Source organism: Trachurus japonicus, chromosome 19, assembly GCF_045865225.1.
Source record: "Trachurus japonicus isolate A0001 chromosome 19, Traja_1.0".
NCBI lineage: Eukaryota > Metazoa > Chordata > Actinopteri > Carangiformes > Carangidae > Trachurus > Trachurus japonicus.
This window is the reverse complement of record NC_140925.1, coordinates 24,545,091-24,571,580: the sequence shown is the minus strand read 5'-3', so window position 1 is coordinate 24,571,580 and position 26,490 is coordinate 24,545,091. Positions and strand designations below refer to the sequence as shown.

The window sequence follows — 26,490 nt, the reverse complement described above, 5'->3', positions numbered from 1 at the left end:
GTTCCCTGCCCTTGCACAATGTCAGCTAGAATTGGCTCCAGCCATGCCTCAACTCTATAAAGATAAGGCTTGATCAAAAATAAATATAAATAAGATGACATCATCAGTCAATCTACCGTTGCAAAAGAATTGAAAACCGAAAGATGGCTAGGCCAAAACGTATGTGTAGCCAATGGTCCAACAAAATCATCCCAACACATTAAAGAAAGACAAAAAACTGTGTCATGATTTCAGCTGGATGTTCACCCCTAACACACTTTTTTGTCCTCAATCACATCAGAGTAGTAATAAGGCAAAGTTCATATTTAAATATACTAGCACGGCATAACATTAAATCATTAAATGACAATTCAATTCAAGAAGAGTCCTGCCTCAGAGTAGATCACAGGGCAAGTACAACATCATTAATGGACTTAATTACTTCTCTCAGCAGGAGAAGCACAGGTGTAGTTTTAACAATGGCCATTCAGGGGCTTGGTAAGCCTTCATGTACAATGCAGGAGTCTTGAAAACTATATGAGGGTTAGTGTTTGCTGTGATAAAAGACCCATTAGGTTTCATATATGAGCTTGAATCTGGTATCTGCACAGTTTCCTGCTCCTGAGGTGAACATAGATCACCGTTAGAACATCACCAGGAGGCGGTGACAGCGGGGTTTACATAAAGAAGAAGCCAAGCAGCCCGGCGTTTGCCTGTGTGACTCCATTTCTTATTGTGGCGATGGTGTGAGATCATAAATAGATCATAAACACTGATATAAGTGAAGCATCTTGTGCTGCACTAGGAGCAAATTGACATCTGAGAACCAATCTCCGTCTTAGATACAATGTGTTTTATGCATCGCTTTGGATTTTAAATCCCCTTAGGTATTTTCTTTGCATAACTTTTCCTGTGTCTTTCTTTCTTTCTTTCTTTCTTTCTTTCTTTCTTTCTTTCTTTCTTTCTTTCTTTCTTTCTTTCTTTCTCTGTGTATCAACCTCCACCTCTCTATCCTAAACCCTGTCCTTGTCTGCTTACACTTGCTCCTTCTCAAAAACCACGAGGTGTAAAGTTGATTTACTCCTGTTGTTGCTCCCTGTGCTTTCGTATCTTGGCTGGGAGGGAAGTGTGTGTGTGTGTGTGTGTGTGTGTGTGTGTCCCCGCAAGACTGTATGTGTGAGTCAGGAGAGATAAGAAAGAGAGAGAGGGGTTTGAAGACACTGGTGTCAGCAGTACTTTGAGGGCCTTAGTGTCTCTGGAGTAAAGTGAGCAGATGTGTTCATGTGTGTGTGTTCAAGTCATTGTGTGTGCATGTGTGACAAAGATCTCAGTAAACAAAGAGATGAAGTAGACAATGTCCAGTTCAGCATGACTGCTCTACCGCCCTGACACTGCTACGGATTTCTGTGTGCGTGAGCGTGCACGCTCGTGTGTGTACAGTAGGTGGGTGGGGGCGTTGTTAAGGCATGAATGCACTGCTAGCTTGTCACTATCAAGGGTGTGTGTGTGTGTGTGTGTGGTAGGGGATGAATGCTCTGCTGACTTGTCAGAGTTGAGGATTTTGCCTGCAGCAACTTTGTCTCATTTACAAAGTGGTATTGCAAGTCTCTTTGGATAACAGCATCAGCTAAATGCCCGAGATACAAATACAATATGATACGTACAGCTGTGTAAGCATAAAACCGTGCCACACTGTTGCACAATCACTCTTGTAACACTTGTTCATACACAAGAGATTCAGATTATGATCCGTCAGGGAAATATATTGTGCAGAGCAGTCTCAGTAAGTAATAAAAACACAAGAAATCATCTGTAATGTAATAAAATACAGACATATATAATAGGATTTTTTTCCAAGGTTGTTAAGGTGATACATGATTAACAACTCTGTCTGCTTATTAAAATATCAATATTCTTGTTCTAAATGATGCTAATTGACAATGGAATCTAAAACCATATTGAACAGGAGTACACGTTTTCCATGCCCACATGGATGATTTTAGCCTTTTGTCTTCATTACCTACAGTAGCAGATGGTTAGCGCGCCATGATTAAAAAAATGTTTACAACTGTAAAGTTGAGAAAAAAAAAAAACACTTTTTTTTTTTTTTTTTTACTTTATCTGCTGGTGGCATACAGGCACATTACAGCTTGATTGGAAGCTTAGAAGTCGTGAAAAAGCAGATATAGCGTCCTTGTCTATCAGTAAGCCTGTGCATATTCTCATTTGTCCAGGTCATAGTATCTCAAAGGAGGTTAAATCGAAAGCAACTGGACTTAGTTATTTGTCTGGGAAAGACAAATAACTAAGTCCAGTTGCTTTCGATTTAACCTCATTTGAGAGACTTGTTTACAGTATCAGTCTATGAGTAGAAGAGGTGCCGGGGTAAAGTTGTCGTTCCCTTGTAAAGATTCAGTGGATGTCAAGGGGGCAAACACATTATCTGACAAATGATAGGTGATATTACAAAAGTCAATAGACACTGCAGCGGCATCAATTTTACATACATTAAATATGAGCATGTATAAACAAGGCCTAAGAGATTAGCTCTTACTATTAACCTTAATCTAAGATTAAAATGGTAAACGCTGCCAACATCACTAAAACACACACACACACACACACACACACACACTCCTATAATTGTCTGCTGAAGGAAACTGGAACCGTAACAGTAGTACACATATGCACACAGATCAAAACGTGCCCTCTGGACCTCACATGCACATAGAAACAAGACAGCGTATAGCGTGTTTACATATGGGGAGCACACGTACCGGCTCAGTCAGCTCCAGCACATTAGCCTTGTACGTGATGGGACTACAGTCACGGGTGTTCCCCACCAGCGTGCAGGGCAGAAACATGGGCCCCAGGTCGTCACCATCCAGTACATCCACGGTCAGAGTGGTGGTGGCTGTCCGCCGCTCACTGGGGTAGGGGGCTCGATCCTAAACACAGACACACACAGAGAGTTTCAGTTTCATCTTAACCACTTTCTTATTTGCACTTTCATATTTTGGATATTTGTGATTCTTCATCCTCAAGTCTTGAATAAAAAGTGAACATGAGTGCTGCTAGAATATTTTCAGGAAATGAACAAAGCTGCCAGGAAGCTCTCAATACCTTCAAAGACTGATGTCTACTCAGCCCTCCATCTCCATGTCTATTTATATCTCATCAAGAGCAACTAAGCACATATCTAATGCATTTTAAACTGCTTCAGCTCCTCACAGACCACCCATGAAGCAGAAACTGCTATTTGTTACATTATCATGTATGTGATGTATTTCATAAGCCTTGTAAGTTACATCATAATCAGTGGTTTGTTATACCACTCAAAGAGTTTTTCTTTGAGAAAGTATAAAGTTTGTTTTACAAATTAACACCGAACTGCTCCCACTCACCTCCATCTGTTGTGGGAATTGAGGAAGTCTTCATTAAAGGACATTAATTAGATAAAGACTAATATATGCACATTTTTTTCCCAAGCAGATGACGTGTATGAGAAGTAAATTAACAGACAGAATGAAAGTATGAATTATAAATAAAATCCAACAGTCAAATCTCCAACAGCCTCATCTCTCACTGGTGTCATTTAAGAAAATAACCTTGTTATCTGACACATTCTAATTATAGTCGGACACCTGCTCTGGACTAACAGATGTTTTCTCCAAAATACCTTGATGATACAATGTGCTACTACAACACCACGTCACTCCTCCTCCCCTTTGTCAGTTTTAAGTAGTCACAACAGATCAAATTAGTAGTGGTTTAATTGCGTATTGATTAATTATTGACATTTTCAGTACATTCGTTTGTAGTGAGCTCACAAATATTCCAGGTCTTGTTCCCAGAGATGAATGAGTCAATAAATGAAAATGCTCTTATTGTGTAGTTATTAACGTTAAGATGAAAAGATGAAAAGAAATAAAAAATAATTGATCTCCTAGTCAAAAATAAATAAATAAAATAATAATTATCTGAATGAACACTGTTCTATTACGGAGTATTAGGGCCGCATTGAGAAAAAAAAATCTGACTTTGAGAAGTCATAATTTTACAAGATAAACTCGTAAATTTACGAGAATAAAGTCATAATATTTTAACCTGTTGTTTTAGAGGAGGAAAGTTGTTAAAATGAGGGCCGTGGAGCATTTTGTGAAGTTGTACTTCAGGTTTAACAAACAAGGAGAGCCCCACTATGTAGTTTTTGGACCGTAAAATAATGTTTCTAAACTCAGTGAAGTGGTACATTGCAGCTCTGCTAAGCTCCAGAGCCCGAGCTCCAGCCCCGTCTCCCCTCCACAGCTCCAGCTCTGGAGCTTTGTTTGGCACCGTGACCGGCAACAGTGACGGCACCGCCAGTACCAGTACCGACAACGCCGTCAGTACCGGTGTCGGCACGGTACTGGCAACGGCAACAAATTCACGTAGGCCACTGTGCTTCTTATGCACCACTTGGAGTAGCATCTCCAATTTCGTTTAACCTAACCGTAACCCTTTCGTATCTGATACAATGACAATAAAGTTTCTATTCATTCTATTCTATTCTCTGGGAATGAGGTAGCAGATAGTTGCTCTTCTCAACCACAGTACTACCAGTACCACAAATCCTCAGGATCAGGACTTTGAAAATAATATGCAAGAAGATGCATCTATTCCGCAGAAAGAACCAGGCGGACTTGGAAGTCACTGCTTTTTTCTCATAAAATTGCCACTTAATTCTTGTAAAATTATGACTTTATTCTGGTAATATTATGACTTTATTCTCATAAATGTATGACTTTATTCTTGTAAAATTATGACTTTATTCTCAAAGTCTGAATTGTTTTTCTCAATGTGGCCCTAATACTCCGTTGTACTATACCAGGTGGCCTATCACATTTTGTTCACAGTAAAAATATTTGTATAGGTTTTGAAAAAGGTTCTACACCAAAAAAACTATGACCTTGAAACACAGAAAATGAAAAATGAATGTGTGTAGACACTATTAAGTTTTCATTCAGGAGAAGACCTTCAGGAGACCTTAAGCTGAAATAGCAGGGCCTCTACCCTGTAAAATATCACAACTATTTCTTGTCAAACACAAAAAGTAAAGCTGTTCAAAAGCTTCAATTTCTACTGCAGAGTGGATGTGCAATCATTCTTTCCCTTTTGTACAGTACACCTCTTAAAGTGCTATTGTCAACTTTTGCTAAAGTATCCACCCTTCAATTACAAAGGAAGCTGCTCAGCAAATTCACAAAAAAAGAAGAAAACATAATAGGCCTATTCATCTGAATGGTCAATATATCTGCTTTGCTTTCAGTTTTTAGTTTAAGATAATCTATATACTGTACACAAACTCGCCTTGTTATTTTGTATTATTCCACACAGCTCTCAGAACAAAACAGCCAAATCAGGCTCAGGCATCTACAGAAAACTCAAAGTGAATAATCAATGCAACAAGCACATGCTCATTGTACAGGGAAAGAAACTCCCTGCACCCTGTCCTTCACATTATTCCTAGTTGTGTCTGCATATCAGGTAGCTGGATACATCAGCACTAGTTTCTCTCCTTTAGAAGAAGCAATTTTCTGCCACTAACCATTTTTTCCCCTCACAAGCTTGAAAATTAACCCAACAAGATAAGGAGCAATGAACCTCTACAAAGTACTGCTGAAATTCCTCTTTTACTGTTATTTAATTACACCTGAATTGAGTGTTTCTCTGTCACTGTGTTGCATATCGCACTTCTCGCTGTCAATCACTCGACAGCCGAAGAGAGGCATCGAAGTTTCTCTTCTCTTCGAGCTGTGAGATGTGATAAAATACAAAAATATCCATTCAAAAGCTGTGATCATACCGTTATTTTAGACAACTGTTTTGATAAGGTTATAAGAGCTGTAGTTCAGTTAATCAGTGCTTAATTTATTTTCTCTTTGTCCTCACCCAGCATTTCAGTAAAAGGTCAGCTTTATTCCAAACCGTTCTTTTACCTCCCGGCACGTGTCTCTAATACAGCCTTTCCCTTACATAGCCTTTCTGAGAATTTATATTCAGCAAATCCACAGCTACTCAAAACACCCTTAATATTGTATTCAGATGAACAGTGAATATGTCAGGCTTTCAAGTAGTCAGAAATGCATTAATCTTTCAGTGTACTGTTGACTTTTAATAATGCTTTCAGGGTAAATGGGCCTTGAGACATAACGAATATTTGCCAGAATGCTCTGCTGAAAACCAAAGGATTTGTAAGCAAGGTTTTCCTGTCACAACAAAAACATTAATGGCGCAATCAGCTACTTAAGTAATTTTTTCGGTTGCACTTTAGATCCTTCAAAGTTCCCCCCGCCCCTCCCCATGAGTCTTTTTGCATGTTGAGTGAAATTAACTATATTGTAGACCAGCTGAATAAAACATACAGAGTGAGTGGTGCGAAATTAAAGGAAACAATTACATTAACATAGACATAAGTGATAATCAGGGTTACACTTATAGTTCCCTGGAGACTGAGTCAACAGAGAAGTCTGTGTAGCAGTACTGTTGTCATAATAATAAAAATGTATGATATTAAAACATAGGCTACAGACTTAATTCCCTTTTAATCAGGACAGAGTTAATTTTCTTCAGACTTCCTGTATACACATCTATTGTACGTAAAATACAGTGACATCCTCAGATTTGGTCTGAGGTAGCTGCACGACAAACAAAAACACAACTAAAAACAACAACGACGACAAAAAAGGCCACTCACATTAGCCTGTATGATGACTAGGTACCGCGTTATCTCCTCATAGTTGAGTCTTTCTCTTAGAACCACGGAGCCAAACAGAGTCAGGGGGATGTCAAAGGTCCTGTTGGCTGTCTGAAACACAAACACAAACAAGTCACTGACAGAGTCAATATGTAGTAACAGAAGAAAGACTGTGGAAGTTAAAGCAGTAAATTCCTAGAGCATGATTTTATTATTAAGCTGAAAAGAGAATTTTCTCAGGTAATACTGGAACACAGAAGAGATATAGCAAGAAAGTCATGAGTCAAGAGGAATCTATAAAAAAGTAAAGCCAAGAGGTATAAAAAAAAAGTAGCAAGATCATGATTGAAACATAATATTTGTACAGATAGGCTAAAACTCTCTATGTTTTCATAATATATCAGTGATCTTATCATGACAATGAAGCTTCTTGGGAAAACAGGAAATAGGAGCTTAAAGAAAGCGTGTTATCTAATCTCATGAAGCAAGTAAATGATACAATCGTCTGCAATAATTGACTCTTCTTTGTACAACAAATCCCCAGTGCGTCTGTTACTGAGCTCAGTTATATTTTATGCAAAATGTGTCAGTCAAATAACTGCTTGGAGACGAGGAGAAGGGATTTAGACATTGAATCCAGTTGTCAATAAAATTGATATTATGTGGTCAAGACATGGGTTGGTTATCAAGCCACAGACACACAACACTGAAGGAAATTCAGGATTCTTGTGCTAAACTACAAGTCTGACTTTATATTTTACACTTGAAGGAGGTCAGTATGCAGAGGGACAACCTACCGGGTCTTTAGGGTTGTACTGGATTGTATACTCTATCTGTCCGTTGGGACCGTCATCAATGTCCGCCGCCCCGTTGTTGCCCCAGAAACCAGAGAAGATGGTGGTTCCTACTGGCGTCAGCTGCAAACACATCAGACACAGAGAATTTCAGTATCTTTGTCTATAAGCTCACTGCACATGTTGTCAAACACAAAGACATTCATTAGCTCTTATCCTGCACTCTTGTGTCTTGCATCTACTGTTGGTACTGTATGTTCACAAAAATTTGGCCGTAAGGGATCTCCGTACTCTTCTGTCTTGACAAAAACAAACAGAATACGACTTTCAGTTTTATGTTTACTGTTCTCAAATGGAGCTTGAGAAGGAAAATTGGCGTGCGGCTGTTTGTTTCCATTTGTACTGGAAATATAATGGAACACAGGCAGCGTAGTCTGGTCCAACGCTCTGTGCGTCTCATCAGTGTGAATGTTTGCCATACCTCATTGCTCCATCTGATAAAAGTTTCAGATAAAAGTGGAAAATTGGGCGATAGACAAGAGCAATATGTTAAGAGATGTTTGTCACATAAAAGCCAAAAGAAAGCATTGACATCTTTACTTTTCCCTTTGATTTCAGTGAAATGGAATTATAATTAAACGCACAAACAGACCGAACCCAATGCCCATGGTTATAAAATAATGAGTCACTGTCAACATAAATTAGTCTTACTGTAGTTTAACACACCTACTCTTTTCACAGTTTAAAATTAATAGAAATTAATGAGCACTTACAACAATAGTAGAACTGAGCTTCAAGTAGCTGGGGAGTATTTAATGAGGTATCACATAATTATCACAATATTCTTCACCAGTTGCTTATTGCTCATGTGCATTTAATTGCACTAATCACAAATTCAACTTGTATATGAAACCTTTTTTTCATTATACAGTTTTAACTAACATGTAACGCTAGCGACACATGGAACTATTACCGCAGCATTAGTGGGTTTTTTGCCTATGATTTTGCAAAATGTGACAAATAGATATGACATGGCATTTTTTTTTTTTTAAGCTTGCCATTGTTTATGCTAGAACATATCTACAGTAGCATAGAAATTAACCCATGCTAATTTCATGATTATTCTAAAGGTTAAAACTAATTTGAAGATAGCAAGTACAGTTTTACTTCATATTTTTTTCTTCAAGTTATTTATATTGGTGTTCCGGCAGAAAAATAAAATCAATCATCAAAAATGTGACAAAAAGCAGATGCTTTGGAAAACTGCAGTACTACTGTATGTACTATGCAATCTAGACCACAAGTACACTCATGCATATGCTTTGCTTTAACACATTCACTTTGACACAGAATGATGGACACAAGGCGAAGTCATAAAATATAAATATTATGAGAAGGTTTAAATCAATATAAAAAGAAGTGTGAGGGAGCCACAGACCAGTGCTGAAAGTTTAAAAGTAACTGGACACATGTCAAACTAAGTCAAACTATATCATCATATTTAATAATTTGAAGAAAATCCTTTGCATTGACTCAACAGACGTTTCATATCTTAATTTCTAGAGCTTCACTGCAGCCACTTCCTGCTGCTGCTCGTTGTGGAGTCTCTTCCTATTCTCATAAAGCACAGGCGACTTACTTGGCCGGTTTAAGATTATTTCACCTTGTAACCCTGAAAAGTTCTTTGGTTGCTATGGTCATATGTTAAGGATTGTTGATAAATGCCGTCCAATGACTTTTGACAGATTTGTCTGAATCTGAGAGCACCGACTGCCCCAGTACACCTGTTCATTTATCCTGTTGCTTCTGTCAGCTGTGAAATCATCAATAAATGCCAATGTGCCTGTTCCACTGGCAGCCATAAATGTCTAATCCATAAAAGAACCACCGCCATGTCTGACTGATGAGGTGGTGGCTTTGGTTCACCAGCTTTTCCTCAGGCAGCGGTTGATTTTTGTTTCGTCAGTCCATGGAACTTTCTTCCACAACTCTACCCATTCAGTTTTGTGTGATTTTGTGCTCTGCAGCCTTGGGCTTTCTGTATTTGAGGTTTACCAGGGGTTGCATCTGGTGGTGAAACCTTTGAGGTTCTGATCATGAAGACTTCTCTTGATCACCGACAAGGAAACATGTTTGCTTGCATCCTGCAGAGTATTCCTGACTTGCTGTGCAGCCATGACAGAGTTTTTTCTCACCATGCAAATGAATTTCTGTTTATCCGCGACAAGACTTGTGCTTCTCTGTCGACCAGGCCACCTGCCCTTATTTATATTTTACTTCCCCTGAGTGTGGATTGTGGCAAAGCAATTACCTTTGACCTCTCTTTGATACTAGATGCTTTCTAATGGTTTTTTTTTTTTTTTTTTAGCCCTCTTAGAATCTTCCTCACTTGCAGACACCTCTTTACCCCTTTTCTCCTCAGACAATTCCACCCTAATCTAAATGGCAAAAGTCAATTCTTAATCATATGACCTTTAGTGCATTAATAACATATAGTAGCCAGAACCAATTACTTTTGGTCATGCAGTATCAAAAGGGCTCTGTTGTATATTCTACACAGTTTTACTTACTGTAAAATTGAAGTCTGAAGAACAAAAGTTGTGTAAAATTGAAGTCTGAAGAACAAAAATTGTATAAATCTTCAAATACCTGTAGTCTGAATGACATAGTGAACGTAACACATTTTTGTGGTTTAAAATGTACATCACTGTATGTTTATCATAACTCATGGTTTTTGTGCCAGTGCAAGTAGTTTTGACTGTGACCTTCATTTCTGCAATTTAATTTGCACGTGTGCAACAAGATACAGAGCCTCACTTTCTATTTGCCTAAAGGAGGCGCTAGATATTGAGAAAGTTTGATTTAAAGCAGAAGTAAGTTGAATATTTGTGTTAAAGCAGAAGTAAGTGATATATTTGTGTTAATATAAGTCTTAAATAGTTATATCTTCTGACAGCAATCACTTACATAGAGTGTTTGGACTGAAACACGGGTCTCTCAGTCCCTCTGCTCTGCTCTGAGCCGAAGAGAAAACATTTATCGTATCCTACAGTTTTTATCCAATGAGGAGAGAGAACGGCATGCAGGGCTGTGTGTGCAGCCAAGGAATGCCGTGAATGTGGTGACGTAGCGACGAGGACTGTTATGGTGCGTTCAAGGAAACTCGTATTTTTCCGACCGTGAAGTGGTACCAGTTCGATCTGGTACGAGTTCACGGGTCAGAAGTTACGAGTGGCCGTTATAGTGACTTTCACCGGTAAAACAGGTCGGAAAAACACGAGTGGGTTGCCTGAAACGCTACAAAGTCGTAAGTTGTGACTTGAAGCTGTAATTTACGATTTCAAAAGCCTGCCTGGAACGCAGCATTAGCGAAAACGACTGGACCACTTACTTCTGCTTTAATATAAGTCTAAAATAGTTATATCTTCTGACAGCAATCACTTATATAGAGTGTTTGGTCTGAAACACGGGTCTGTCAGTCACTCTGCTCTGCTCTGAGCCGAGGAGAAAACTTCTTGTATACTTCCTCGTATCCTACAACCTTTATCCAATGAGGAGAGAGAACGGCATAAAGGGGCGGTCCTCTCTGTGTGTGCAGCCAAGGGATGTGCGTGAATGTGGTGACGTAGGGACGAGGACCAATAGATCCATGACGAGGGCGGGGACTGCTAACTCCATCGGCTGACAAAAAGTTAGCCAAAGCGACCGGATCGCTTACTTCTGCTTTAAGTTTTCCGTGAGAAATTCTCAGTCTTAGAATTAAACATGTTCCACAGCAAATGAAAGGAACAAGTTTTTGCTGAACATAAATTGCTGTGGTCTGTTGTTTTTTCTCCTTTTTTCCAGCCATGTGCCGTAGGATCTGTGATTAGGTGTCAAAACAGAAGTCTAATCTCCAGACAGCACCAGAAACATTTGAGATTAAGTTTAATTTAGCTGCTGCACCAGTGATTTGTTACATCATTTCCCTCAACAGGGTTATCTCTGCCTCCCACTGATTTTAACAATGGTCTTCAGAACGTCTTACGCTGTCACTTCTGGATACGGCTGGAATGAAACAACCCCACACTCAGGCACTGGCGCCAGCTCATGAAATCAGCCACAGGGATCACCTTGTACCCGAAAACTACCAGAGTGAGCTCATAAATTGTGTCCTAGACATTCTCATAAATAACCATATTGCCTCTCTGTGTGTCATAATCTGTGTGTCGAACTTTCTTGGGTTTAAAACTGCTTAGTTATAGACAAGGAAAAGCAAGTTTAATGTAGATAGAGCTGGATGAAGTCCTGAATCACTCTCTCAATATTAAATTTACTGCATTAGATGGTGGGAGTTCTGGGGGCAACATAAGTGAATCAGACAATAGCTGTCTGCCTAATGAGCAGACTTGCACTCATATCCGAATAAATCTGCTCCCGCTTTTAAATTATTGCCAACATCGGAATAAATTTATTCACTTTTAAAAAATTATTGCCACCAAACTGACTACATTTACCTTGGCATGGCACAGAGATCATATTTTAAAGACACATCTCCTAAATTGTAAGGCAGTCGTTGAGGTGAACTGAAGGAATCATCTTAGTAGGAGTAAGGAGAAAGTGGAGTGCTGAAAGAGGAGGAAAGAAACCCAGAAATATATAGATTGTGGCAGAGGAAAGGTGGGGAGGTTGAGGAAAGGTGGCATAATGAAGAGCAGGGAGTTGTGAAGGGGCTTTGGAAGTTAAGGGGGAAGGGGAGTGGAGGGAGGGAAGCTGCAAAAACAGAAGAGAGGCCAAGAAAGGGGAAGGGAGAGGTTGAGAGGACAGATTGAATTGGACAGGCTGGGAAGGAGTGTATAATAAGATATTCTACAGGGTCTGCCTGCGCTGGCAGTGGGCTACATGTGTCCAGTTTAAGTTTGAACCTCTACTAGTTCAATTCTGCCACCGCACAGACTGTGGAAGACACACAAACTCTACCTGTGGCAGTGTAAAGACTGTGCTGAAATCCTTCAAATAACAGATTTAGATCTTTCCATACCTGCTCCCCGAAAAAACCCAACTTTTCCCTTCATACTGACAGCAAAATGCCATGTACAATACTGTTTGGGGGAGGTTTTTTACTAGGGGTGGGCAAAAATATCGATACGGCAATATATCGCGATGTTTGGATTGCGATACGAAATCGATATTCAAAATTTGAAATAATAAATCATGTTTCAGACGTAAATCCAGTACAACTTCCGCACCTCTGCTCCGCGAGGTGTCACTGTACTGCTACCTCAGACAGTGTGTTGTTCATGCAAATATGTTGTTGTAACTTGCGCTTGTATAGTTACAATAAAATGGCATGGATAATTTGAATTACATTGTTTTGACTCAGTTTGTCCCATGAATTATCACTATCATCTGATGTACATACAACTCGGATTTTAAGATGCATAATGCCTTTTACATTTTTCAGTGAACTATGTAGAATATCGAAAATTTGGATATCGCAATATCATATCGTATCATGACTCAAGTATCGTGATGCGTATCGTATCGTGAGGTCCTTGGCAATGCCCACCCCTATTTTTTACTGTCCAGAATTTCCAGAGACCTACAAGTGGCCCCCAAAGAGCAGCATGGGTGAAAAGCTCAGTACAGTCTCCCACACATGTTTTGCACCTGCAGTTATGATGGACAGCAGCAGCACAGAAATGTGTGTGTATCTGTGCCACTGTGTGTGTGTGTGTTTTACCTCGCTGATGGCTACATAGTATCTCGGCTGCTGGAAACGTGGTGCGTTGTCGTTGCGGTCTCGGACAACAATGCGGACCTCGTGTAAGATCACCGTGCCGATCAGCTCGTTGGTGCACTGAACCTGAACCACGATGGACTGAATGTATGAGGGAGGCTGGGACAGAGAGACACACACAGGAAATAGAGATGATTACATCGCTGAGGGTACAGTAGTGGTACAGGTTAATACATAATTTACCAGAAAGTAAAACAAAATGAATAAAACTGTCACACAGACGACTGCCAGTTTCTGCTATTCTACTTTTTGTGCCAAATGGGACCTTGAAAAACATCTGCTGGATTTCTTGACAGAGAAAAACAGCAGGAGGTTGATTCTGATTCAGATTCTCTCAGAACAGCGAGGAAATCTGCTTCCACCACATTTATCATGAAAAAAGATAAACAAGAACTAAAGAAGTAAGAAAGGTAACGTCTTCATCTGTTGAAACAACATCACAGTTTCAGAAGCAGCAGCACATTCACTAGAACTTCATTTTGCATCTGTCTTAAGCCCTATTCGCACGGGATTAGTATTACCTGGGGACCTCTGGTCATTTGTAATAATTGCGGAGGACGTCTGTGATCTTAATCCCGTGCGAATGCGCCATGTCAGTAATTTGTAAAGTAAAAATTCCCCCGCAAATGACCTACTATATTTCACCAAAGACCGACGTCCCGTGGTAAAACTAGTCCCGTGCGAATCTGCATCTCAGTAATTGAGGGGCATTTTTTGTTCTTCCCCGGTTGAAACCATACTGTACAGGTAGAAACATGGAGGCTGCGGTGGAAATTATGAGCGGCATTTTCAAAGGTGTTTTAGGTGCAAACACGGGCTCGTATCGGTGCTGGAGACCCATTTGAAGACACAGCTCAGATCCATAAAAAGAGCGAAATTTAGGAGGATATTGAGATGGATGACGCCGGCTTTCAACAGGCTTAATACAAATGCCATGACGGCCCGTTATCTTGACAACAACTGTAGGCTACTGTTGCGAAGTCACGTTGCTGCTTTGACATTTTATTTACATTTGCTTCGCACATGGATGTCACAGCAGCGGATGTTACGATGTGCACAGCTTTGACGTCATATCAGAGCCTTAATATAAAGGTGTACAGAAAAGAAAACTGAATTTAAGCCCACTCTGGGTCTGTGCAAAATTCTATTTTTGAGTAAATCCGGGATGAAAGTGTGTATTTTTTTTTTCGCATTGGATAATGCAGGCGCACGGATTATACGTCAGCCTGTACACGATTCATCAGCCACTGATATTGGATCCGTAATCCGTCATTCAAACGTCTGAGACACGCACACACACACGGAGCTCGGGCTCGCCCCAAGTTTTGAATATCCCGCCTGCTCGATAACGACCAATCAAATTTGTTTTCCTTACTCGGGTAAACTCGTGTTGCAGCTCGTGACAACTCAGCGTGACAAACAGGACAAACGGCCATTTCTGTACACCTTTAATGTCAGTAAATTCGAGTAAAAATACAGACTTCACTTTTTATCCTGTGCGAATGCAATTTACAAATGACCAGAGGTCCCCAGGTAATACTAATCCCGTGCGAATAGGGCTTTAGACTAATGAGCTAAACTGATCTGAGCAAAATAGGGTTGAAGATGAAAAAAATGTTCATAAGCAAAAGACAAAACTAAAATAAACTGGTTTGGTTTCCTTACATCTCTGTCCAGAATGCGTCCTGTGCTGTTGAGGTAAAGAGCCTGTTTGGAGGGGTCGAGGATCACCCAGTAGTCGTGGTTGTCCCTTAGAGAAAGAGAGATGGTACGATCTGCACCCTCCGCCACACCGTTTATCTGCATGTTCTCCACTAATAACGTTCCTGGAAACACAAGAAAAACAACTATATTGAACAGCACAAAGAGCTCCTGGAAATAGATTATGACGGATGAATAGTTTGACCCTGAATTGAACTATACTGTATTAGAGAAAGAACAGAAAATAGAGAACTCTCTGCTTTGCTTCACATGCAGGAGTGTATGGAAATGATACTGAGGCTATACAGTAGCTACGGGTCAAGGGCAATGAGATGGAGAAGCAACAGTATACTGTAAGAGTATCAGTACAAGAGAGAGAGTTAAAAGCAAACGGCCTTCAGTCAAATCAAATCAAGTAAGAGTCAGAGCAGATGTGGAGGCTAATCGCTTTGCCTTCTCTGTATCAATACCTGGAATACAATACATGAAATAGAAAACAAAATCAACATTTGACAGAGAGAGAGAGAGAGAGACCTGGTCTGCCAAGAGATAAGTGAAACATATTGGTCGTTTTGCATGATTTTCACATAAAACAGAATAAATAAAAGTAAATATTTGAATAGGAGCATCAGTACAGGCTAAAGAAAACCTGCATCATTCAACAGAGTCAAGTGAGGCTGATGAAACAACGGAATGAGAGGAGTATCGAAAGAAACAGAGAAAGAGAGAGACGGAACATAATTTGAATGGCAACTGTCGGCTGTACATTTATTTCAAGTGATGCATACTGTGTCTCTCAATCAATACAAAGCCAGCAGGAGCTGCTGGAGAAGGACGAGGAGTCAAAGGAAGTTCAAAAGAAGAGAGAAAAACAGCTGGAGAATCAGATAGATACATGTAAGTTTCAAAGAAATGTTTTGAATTTATCAGCGGTTGATGATGATAATGCCAACGAAAGCACAGAGACCTGAGTTTTTTAACCGTATATACAGTATTTGTATTTCATTTTAAAGCTCAATAAAACTAAAGCTGCATTTCACACTAACTTTGATGTTAGTTTTAAGGCTTTTCATGTAGGCTGTACTTCATGAAATTCACATGTGCTTTCACATGTTTGATCAGTTTTATAAACCAGTGTATGAAATATACAGCTATTACATGTTAGCTGTTATTTTTAAGTTTAGTGGGAACAATTAGAACAGGTGGGTAGAAAAAGAAACACTAGAGAAGCAAAAAGTTTAACTGCTTGACTGTGTACAGCTTCAAACCATGGGAGACCCATTACCAGGCCCTGCACACTGAATTATTAATCCAAAAACTATTCTGTATGTGTGCGTGTGTGTGTGTGTGTGTGTGTGTGTAAGACAGCACAGAACCATCCTTCAGCACATGATTAAGCATAGCAGGTTCTCAGCCCAAGTCATAATTGTCTGTGTCTATTTGTGTGAAACATTCTAAGTGCAGAACGAGGCAAAAGCTGGTCCTGTGTCACCAGCAAACTGTGTGTGTGTGTGTGTGTGTGTGTGTGTGGGGGGGGGGGGGTTGTGTGTGTGTGCAAGAGAGAGAGAGAGACTGAGTGGGAGAGAGAGAAAAGTCAGAAAGAGGGAAAATTAGAAATGAGAGATGAAGACGGAGATTTGGAGAGAGAGGAAAGTTGAGGAGCAAGCAGGATTGTGTTTGGTTGTGTTTGTGTGTGTGTGTGTGTGTGTGTGTGTGTGTGTGTGTGTGTGTGTGTGTGTGTGTGTACATACGCGTATGTGCTTGCTAGAAAAATCATATTTTCACTACATCTGCGCACATTCAACAATGAAAACACACACACACATACACACACATACAGAACTATCTCATATCTGATCTGCCAGACATAAAATTGGGTCATGGCCTTCTGTGCTACCATGGAAACCGTGTCAAATGTGTTGCTGTGATTTGCTGATGTTAAATAAATGGGGAAATTTAATGAAATTGGTTTCTTTTTATGAAAAATGGGATAGAAAATAGAATTCATTAGGGGAAATTCATTTCATGCTATCTCTCCTCTGCATTTTTTCTGCTGCTGTCTTGCAAAATGAGTAAAAGAACAGAAGTGCAGGTAAAAAAGAAAGAGATGGAAAGTGCCTACACCTTGTGTAACTGATCTGTATCTAATTTAATTCCATAGAAGGTCTAATATAAATTGGCTCTTTTCACAGTGACCTCACTTTATAGGATGTGTGACTGAATGCTGCACTCGGCAGGACCTGATTAAATTGACCCATGTGTTAAGGTGCAAATGCAGAACCTGCATGAAGCCCAGAGAGTGTGTGTGCAGCAACAGCAAGACAGTGTCTCGAATAAGAGGCAAAAAGGGCAATTAGAAAGTAAGAAAAATGAGAAAAATAGGAAAGTGAGTGAGAGGGGGATAGAAATAAAGAATAAAGAGGATATTAGGAGAGAATAGAGAGAGAAATGAGCATTGTGGTGGCAAATTAATAGAATTTTTACAGGACATTAGCTTAAGTGAATGTGGAGACATCACTGGGGTGTAAGGCAGGTACAAGCTGTGGGTTTAAAAGTAATCATTACATCCACCTGCTACTTCAGCCTTTAGTGAGGAAAGGAAAGACAGATTAAAGGCAAACATTCCTAGATAGATATGACAACAGAATAAGTGGATGTAAACGGTTTATGTGCCGTTTATCCTGAGATGATTCAACGACATAGTTTATACCCTGAAGGACAAGCTTAAACACATGAATGTTATCTAGAATTTGGTGAAGATACAGACAAGAAGTTGTTTTTATTCATTTATATTTATGTTTTCTCTTATGATAAATTTGCCTACTGATGTGTGTTGTGCACTCAAGAGCCACCGCCATTACTGAGTGGAACCGAGCACATTTACACTGACATTTGAGTGTAAAGATGTTTGGGTTAATCGCGGTTGGCAGTTTTCTCCCTCAAACAAATTAAGGAATCTTAATGTGGAAGTTAATCGCTCTCAAAACATCAGTTTGAAATTGGGTATGACACTGGCTTTAGGAAAATAAAATAAAATGAATCATAACCAAAAGTCAGCAAGTTTTCTCAACCTTCCATTCTGGATGAACAGTAGGCTACCACCTGCAGCTACTGTAGCATCACTTGTCATTACAAATCAAGCGCATTCATTTCATGCATTGTAATAATACACAGTTTAATAAAAATCTAAAACCATGAAATTATGAAACTGTAATCTTGGCGACTATGAGCTCAGCTGGGACCAATCAGCTGCGGTCTTTAGCGGCCCTGTGTCGGTCTGTTGTCGGCATCCTGCTCAGGATGCAGGATGCGAGGATGGAATGGAGACTAAATGAAGTTCATTTCATGGAACAGAGGCTTGAGATTTTTTTCCAAAGTAGAGAGCAGCTGATCACAGTAAGAAGATGTTCAGATTCAGATTTAGTATTTCAATGGATCTGGTTTCATCATGTTACAGGTCCTAGAGCATCTCTTCATTGTATTTTGTGTCTTTTTATATATTGTGGTCACATTGCACAGGCTTTAAAATGAGTAATGACAGCTTATTTACTCGCACCTTCAACTCCAGAGTCCTCTGTAATTGAGCTTTTACCTGTGTTTATCTGTGTTTCATTTACATCACTCTGTTTGGATACCAGCCCTCTGTCATGCTGCGGTGACTCTGTGTGACACCTGTGTCACTACTCTCAAAGCTCACAGGCAATTCTTGTCAGCGCTTTATATGGTGAGAAGAAAAGTGTGCGACTGAAGGACAAAAACAGTAAATAAACAGCTTCTTCTGTCTCAGCTCTCGCTATTGACAGCACATCTGAGTTGCAATAGTCTTCTTACAACACCCACCCGCGTGAATTATAAATGCAGCCTCTCCTTTTTATTGGATACAAGAGAAATTAAGCAAATGTTTGTCTGTACACATTGGAGCTGGTGACACATCTACTGAGTCACATCATCTGCTAAATGATACATTTAATGCATCAGGGGGTGTTATTGTGTACATGACATGGTTCTATGTTCTGAAGCCTCCTGCTGAACTGGATGAACTGGAGATAGTCATGTGTCTTGGTGTGTGTCTCCTTGTGTGTGAACTATGTGTGTGTGTCAGTGTGTCCCACTCCCATTCACACATACCCACTCAGTCTAATCACCCTTTTACTAGATATTATTAAAATCAAATCACACTCCTAATTTCAGTATTATCTTCTTTTATGACATTTCCCCGGGCTAATGAAAAAAAAAAATCCCTAACTTGTACCCCCCCCCCATTCATTCGTCAAGTCTCTCTCCCTTTTGCTAACACCACCCCTAAAGCTAGATTTTCTATTAAATCCGTAACACTATTTCACAGCCACAGAGCAATACGTGGCATTATGCATACAAACCATTTCGATACTAAATAATTCTTCGACAACCCTGTTATGAGGATTAGTGCTCAAACGAAAGACCGCACAATCGGGCGAATCAAGAGGCACACGCGCGTTGTTACACACAATGTGATGGTGAAATGAGCGCACTAATGTGCAGTATACTGTATGCGCATATACTGTATGGTCACATGCAACACACATGGTTGCTGCCTGAGCTTCCCCATGTAATATGCCGATCTTTCAACTTTTTATCTGTCAAAAAAAGAGTCTATTAAACAGATAATACAATTTTACAACCAATCTATTTCTTTATGAACCCAAATGGCCGAAGTGGCATTCTTTTTTTTTTTTTTTTTACGGAAAATTGTGTTTAAGTACCACACATGCAGAATTTGACAAAAGAACACATTATAGTTCTATTTGTATGACTAAACTTCTATTGTGTTATGTTGAATTGAAGCAAACATTAACTGTTTTGCAACTGAACGACAATGTGTCAATGTAAGGGTGTAATTTCCAATGTGGGCTGGAGGGTATTGAGGGGGGGCTGCCCCACTTATTTTTCAAAATCCTATTTTTTCCCGTCTCCTCACCTCCACAGCTTCAGCTGGATAATCCACTTAAATCTCTCTGAACAATATTGTCCAGCTGTTGAAATCCAGATGAGCCCAAAGAAGAGGTGATAAAGCTGTTGATATGCTCATCCGGGTCACCTTACACTGTGTACACAGGAATAAGCTTTAACAGCAGCCATGTGTCATTTAGTGAGCTTATATCGCCCTGGGTTTGGCCTGTCAGGCTAGGTCAAAGGCTAATGCTGAAAGCTTTGCTGTACATTATCTGCAGGCTGAGAATATATATTGTATATATATATTTATACTCCTATGCAAAAAAAGAGGAATTAAAATATAGATTAAACAATTTAATCTTCTTTCCTGAAACATTATCTTCAAATAGAACTAAATGTAAATCAAACAGAACATGTGGTGAATTAAAAATAAATAAAAAACAAATAAATCATGTTGTTTATTGTCTTGCTCGGCCAACATGGGTGGCAAGTGGGAAATGCAAAACAAAGTCCTACATATAATTACCGGTACAAGACTGGTGTGAATACCAAGGGAGGGAACAGAAGAACAGAGGAGTGAAAATGGAGAACAGAGGAGGAATTAAAGGATGGATAGCTTAATAGTGATGAAGCCATCAATAACAGATCCAGACGTGCCAGCTGAGGAGATGGGAGACACTGCTCTCCTCTGTGTCTGCTGTTGCTATGTTAATCTCTTTTTATGTCAGTTAGGATTACTCTGATCAGGTCTCACTATTGAAATCCCTGTTGAAAAGCAGACATGGCAAACATGATGCTATGTCGCAGTTTATGTAGGCTGAGGAAAAGAGTGGGATTTAAAAACACAGAGCTACTTGTCTGTGTATATTTAATGTTCTGCTATATGATTTGGTGGTTTTATACAACTTAATATACTTGTGATTAAAGTAAGGGTTAAAACCATCTATTAAAATGCGATGTCTACACTGAACGTGTTACTGTAAAAAACACACAAGCCTCCACTAAAACACATCTGAACAGACTGTGGGATTGTGTGTTTTGGTTATATTCCTACAAACACTTGAAGTGGCACAACCATCAAAACCAGGAGCTGGTAATTAGCTCATACAGTTTGAGCTAGCTAAACACACCATGGAGACTTCCTTTGGTGTTCAGATAAAAGGTGTGTGAAAAGTCTGAAAAGTCTGGCAGCCTTATCTTTGTTTTGTCAGGTGGAAGAGAAGAGAAGAGAAGAGAAGAGAAGAGAAGAGAAGAGAAGAGAAGAGAAGAGAAGAGAAGAGAAGAGAAGAGAAGAGAAGAGAAGAGAAGAGAAGAGAAGAGAAGAGAAGAGGTTAATATTATCCTGTCTTTCTAAGTCAAAGTTTTCTCTGCAAAACAACCACCTGACAATGTCATGGTCTTGAAAACCAAAATAATTATTTATGAGCTGAAATAAACCAATACAATAAAAATAAACAACACATGAACTTGGACTTAGTTTAGCCTAGACTCAAAATAGAGGGAAGACGCTCTAGCATGAGCCTCAGTAGGCCAAAGGTAACAAGTCTGACCACCACAGCCTGAGCTTGCCAATTAACACGTTACATCTTGTTTGTTCAATCTGTTAGACAAGTACAGATTTAAGATGCGGATTAAACAAACGAGATGTACCACAGTGATTGAGCTGATGAGCTTTGGAGGTGAAGCTCGGTGGGTTTTGTTGTTATGTTTGGTCCAGACTTCATGCTAAGCTTAGCTTAGCTGTCTGTAGCTCCACATTGACACAAAGAGTGGTACTGTAGCTACTGATTGCAAGAGCAAGAGAGAAATAAACAAATTTCACAAAATGTCACACTATTGCTTCATAGAAGCAGTTTTGAATGACTGAACAGGAACACAAGCATGAGAGATGCAGAGAAACTCCTATCTTTTGTTGTTTACGCTAACACTCAGTGACGTAGCTGAAATTGAATGACCCAGTGTCTTATCCTTTGCAACAGGGATCAGGCTCCGCTGGCACAGACCTAATGAATATGAATGAGTGTAGGGTACCTGCCATGCCAATCAGCAGCTGCTGAAAAGGTCAAGATCATCTAGCAATGTTTATTTAACGCATCGCTAAAAAAAGTGACGATTATCTCAAAAATTTAAATTCTGACAAAGTGTTGTGTCTGAGTTGCTGGAACGACTTAACACATTCATCATGAAGTAAAGAACGAAAAAGTAAAGATCAACACTTTACCGTTGGGGCTCTCTTCATCTATGGCAATGATGGTAGCTGGAGGACCCGACCGAGACAGTTTACATTCTGGGAAGGTGGAAAAGAAAAACAGTTAGCATTGATACAGTCTGGGGACTGCCTCTTCTTCATATCCATTTATAACTTGAAATCTAAAACTTGATTGTGAAACTTTATGAATGTTAGTTTTTCTAAGGAAAATGTTTTTAAAAAGTTTTTTTTTAAAGATAAGTGCCTGCTGCAATCACTCTGTAAGAGTTTCCCTTTTTGGATTTGAGGTGAACTTTCAACAGCATGCACAGTGCAATATATATGAATATATGTTGGTGTGTGGGTGTATCTGAGATGAAGAGAGTGGTTAAGAGAAGAACCAACAAAGAACCGAAAAGAATGAAGGTGAAAATAGGGGAGGGTGGAGTAAAGGAGGGAGGTGTAAGAGGTTAGAAGGAGGAAGAAAAAATGAGACGAGAAAAATGGAGAAAATGATGATGGACAGGGCAGGGAATCTTCTCAGATACAGACAGCGAGAAATTGAAAAAGTAAAAATGAACCACTCTGAGGACAACACATATGTAGCGAAGAATAATGGATCTACGAGGGGCGTAACCTCCTCCGACCATCTCTGCAGGGTTAGCAGGGGTTAATCAACTAACAGGGTGAGGAGAGGAAGAGAAAGGAGATGGTTCTTACCCTCATATTGCCAATCTGCCAAAAGAAACAGCCACATCCCATCAGGAGGGAAGGAAGAGGGAGGAGGAGAGAGCAGAGGAAGGAAGAATAATGAAAAATAAGAATTAACCATCAGAGAAATAAAGAGGGGGTCAAACATGAAAAGCAGAAGGCAGAAAAAGACATAAGTAGACAAACTGTGTACAAGCAAATAAGAAACGTGCATGTGTGTCTGCATGCAAGTACACAAACGTTGATGTGTTTATCTCTATAAGCTCCTTCACCTGCATTCAAAGCCACCACCTACACTTACTGTATTTAGTATATGGAGAAATAATTCTTAACTGAGCTTGAGGCTTAAAATGCTCCCATTCAGAGGGAGGACCTCCTTTATCCCGGCGTCCTTGCCAGGATACAAGAAATACAAGAACACCCACATTCAACCAGACAGGGCAACATTATTGTTCAGCTCTCGAGGATAGTTGGGAAGAATCCCACGGGAAGGCTGAAAGACGGATATCTGCTCACCTAGAAAATAGACTTCATGGAACAATGATCACACCGTTTCTCTGGCTTTCCCCCTCTCTCTTTCCATCTCTCTCTTCCCCTTCATGATTAAGCTTTACAACTGTGTGACATTATAGATTATCCCGGGATTCATTGTTTCTTGTTTCTTGCGAGGGGAGACGGTATTGAATGTTCCCAAATATAGATTAAACCGCTCTACGGCTCTGAATTAGCTTATCTTCGTGCTGAAAATGATTGGTTTTCCAATTTGTTACGGTGCAAAGGAGAAAAAAATGTTTTTTTTAGCTCACAGATGTGCTGATTTTAAACTGACCGTTCAGACCAAACACTGCATTTCTTACACCTCTGATATTTTTCTTTCAATCCAAGAAATGTGACAATCATTACAACGCAGCAGAAGTAAAATATCTGGTGTGGACAGCTGGAGATACACAGCACAGGACTTTGACCTGAAGGACCGAGGGTCGTCTTTGGGTCTCACACATTGCTGTTGTTGGTTTAGATGAATATATGGCAGCTAGAATAGATGGTGGATCCCAGACTTCATGCTAAGCTAAGCTCCAGGATGAATGCGCAGTCAGGGGGGCGGTGTTGATCTGCTGACTCTCAGAGAGAACACAAACAAAGCATTTTTCCCAAACTGTCAAACTCGTCCCTTACAGCCAGCGCTGTTATAGACACAACTCAAGATCTCTCCCTCCATACAAAGGATGTGAGATGTCAAAACATAATTTAAAAAATTCAACATCCTTTATGTGAACTGGTATTTAAAGGAAACAGTTTTGACAGCGTACTGTGAAAACATTCAACACATTTCCTCATTATGATGATAGAGCAGTATTTTCTCTGCAAGATATCACTAATGCCAGTTTGGTTCAGTTTTGCATTACTTACTACTACATAATCCTTTCCAATGCACTACACGTAGGTACAGAAGTACTATATCCTTTCTCTTGTGTTCGGGTCACCAGTGACCCATTTACGGGTTTTAAATGCATAGTGCATAATGCAAGTACCACATAAATTTGTTTATAGCATCAAGGCTTTTTTTATGCTCTGGTTAAAATTATGACATTTGTGGTGTTAGGGTCAATTTTGACCTGGTTATAATGATAAGAACAACAATTAGAGTTAAAGCTGAAATCATAAGTGCAAAACCAACCTTTTCATGGATAAAGAAGTCTAACAATGTAACCAAGAGATAAGAAACAAATGGGATGATAAATAATTGTTTTAGTGTGTTTTACAGATGATTTAAAACTTGGGTCAAAACACCACAGATGGTAGCAGAAAGCTGACAAGAGGAAGGTTACATTGAAGCCAAGGGGTAAACTGACAAAAAAGGCCCAGGGGCCCACACCAAAAAATATTAAAACCAATATTTTCATGGATAAGGAACCCTCACAATGTAACCAAGAGATTAAAAACAAATTGGATGAAAAAAAAATGTTTTTAGTGTATTTTACAGCTGATTTAAAACATGGGTCAGAACTGACCCTAACACCATAGATGGTAGCAGAAAGCTAACACAAGATGAAGGATACAGAAGTACTACAGTATGGTGTACTGCTGCTGCTTGTGGCCACAGTGGGAGTGGGTGCACCTCACTGGTGGCTGACTCAGGCACAGGTCTGTGTCATTGCAGCTCGACAGATAATTAGTAGAGCTGCTTGACTTAGCTGGGTGGTGCGACAGCTTCAGACACCGGAGCCAGACAGGGCAGCAGCTGCCTTCACAGCCTGTGGCTCCATCCTGTTTGCAGCTCAGCCTTTCAAACCGAGTAATGAGCATTAAAAGCATCATGTAAAGTGTCACTTTTCTATGTGGTATCTCTATGGAGTGCTGCCGTGAAATGTCAGTAGGCTGGGTCCAGTTGTTGTACTGGACTGGACCAACACAGTAACTGTTGCTGTGGATCAGGTGGAGGAGCGTAGTGCAGAACACAGAGCTCTCCTTCTATGGGTGCATCTCAGGTTAGCAGTCTAGAAAGATGCATGAGCCATGGAACAATAGTCACTAGTTACATCACACTCTACCAGCTGGCCTGTGTGTGTGTGTGTGTGTGTGTGTGTGTGTGTGTGTGTGTGTACGGCAGATGACAGATGTGTATCCCCTGCTTGACTGCCTTTTTATCCTTCAGTGTAAGCTGATGCCCCTCATCTATTACTAACCAGTCATTTGTTCTTGATGGGGCATCTCTTGTCTCTCCCTCTGTCTCTTTCTCTCCACATAGTTTCTTCCCTCCCATGTCTCTTTTCATCTGCCTCCCTCTCTCCACCTGTCAGTATGACCCCCCCCCCTCCCCTTCTCAAATAATAAAAATTAAATGGGATGAAACAGTAAACAGCCTGGGTTGTAAATGCAAAGCGACGGATGAGCACGATGTACGATCTGGAAAATAAAATTGAGCTAAAAATGAAAAACCCTACAGGTAACGTTAATTTAAAGTCCAATCTCTCTGCGTCTGCAGTAAATTTGAAGAAAATGTACAGGCGCTTCCTCCAAGTATAATCTTGATTAAAACGAACGTGTCCACATAATTGCATAAAAGTTTAAGCAAAGACATTAAATCAATCAAGCTGCCACACACTGCTATAATTCTATATTAAACCACACACTGCCTCTCTGCATGACACTTGACTGGTGCTGCTCGGAGCCACCAACCACAGAAACTCAGGATGAAATATGTATAACAATGAAATGCAAATTTTCTTTCAAACAGGTCACAGGTATATTTCCTCACAACAGTGCACTTGTTTGTATAAGACATCAAATAAGGGTGTTCGTGTTCTCTTGTGCTCCTGAAGTGTCTCCTTATGCTCACCCTTGAAAGTTTACCTGTGTACCTCTTCCCTCGTCGATGTGCACTTGTCCTCCTGCAAGCACTCACTTATTGTGTGATAAGTGTGTTCCTGTGCTCTCCTCTTTCTAAAAATTCTATAAAAAATTACTGCAAAGGCTTTTATGCATGGACAAGTGAATAAATCCATCTAGAGCCAGGTTTCTGTAAAGCTGATGAAAAGCCTGTGCAAACAGAGCAGGGGTGATTCGTTCAAGGTGTGGACCATGAGACTGAGGTCTCTGCATTAGATCTCTGTGTTCAGACAATATCACAGGTAGTCAATGAGAAAAGCTCGGCCTGTTCCAGATTTAT

General features: G+C 39.9%; 1 protein-coding gene across 1 annotated transcript in view; it reads right to left on the bottom strand.

Annotated features, from left to right (window-relative positions):
• The window catches only part of LOC146968159 (protocadherin-15-like), a 147,921-nt gene that overhangs the window by 102,455 nt on the left and 18,976 nt on the right, over positions 1–26,490 (bottom strand). The window contains exons 2-8 of the mRNA XM_085761168.1: positions 22,830–22,844; positions 22,143–22,208; positions 14,954–15,114; positions 13,232–13,387; positions 7,513–7,632; positions 6,716–6,826; positions 2,757–2,927 (exon numbers count right to left, since the gene is read on the bottom strand). Coding sequence (XP_085617294.1) covers positions 2,757–2,927; positions 6,716–6,826; positions 7,513–7,632; positions 13,232–13,387; positions 14,954–15,114; positions 22,143–22,208; positions 22,830–22,844 — 800 coding nt within the window. The remainder of the gene's footprint in view (positions 1–2,756; positions 2,928–6,715; positions 6,827–7,512; positions 7,633–13,231; positions 13,388–14,953; positions 15,115–22,142; positions 22,209–22,829; positions 22,845–26,490) is intronic.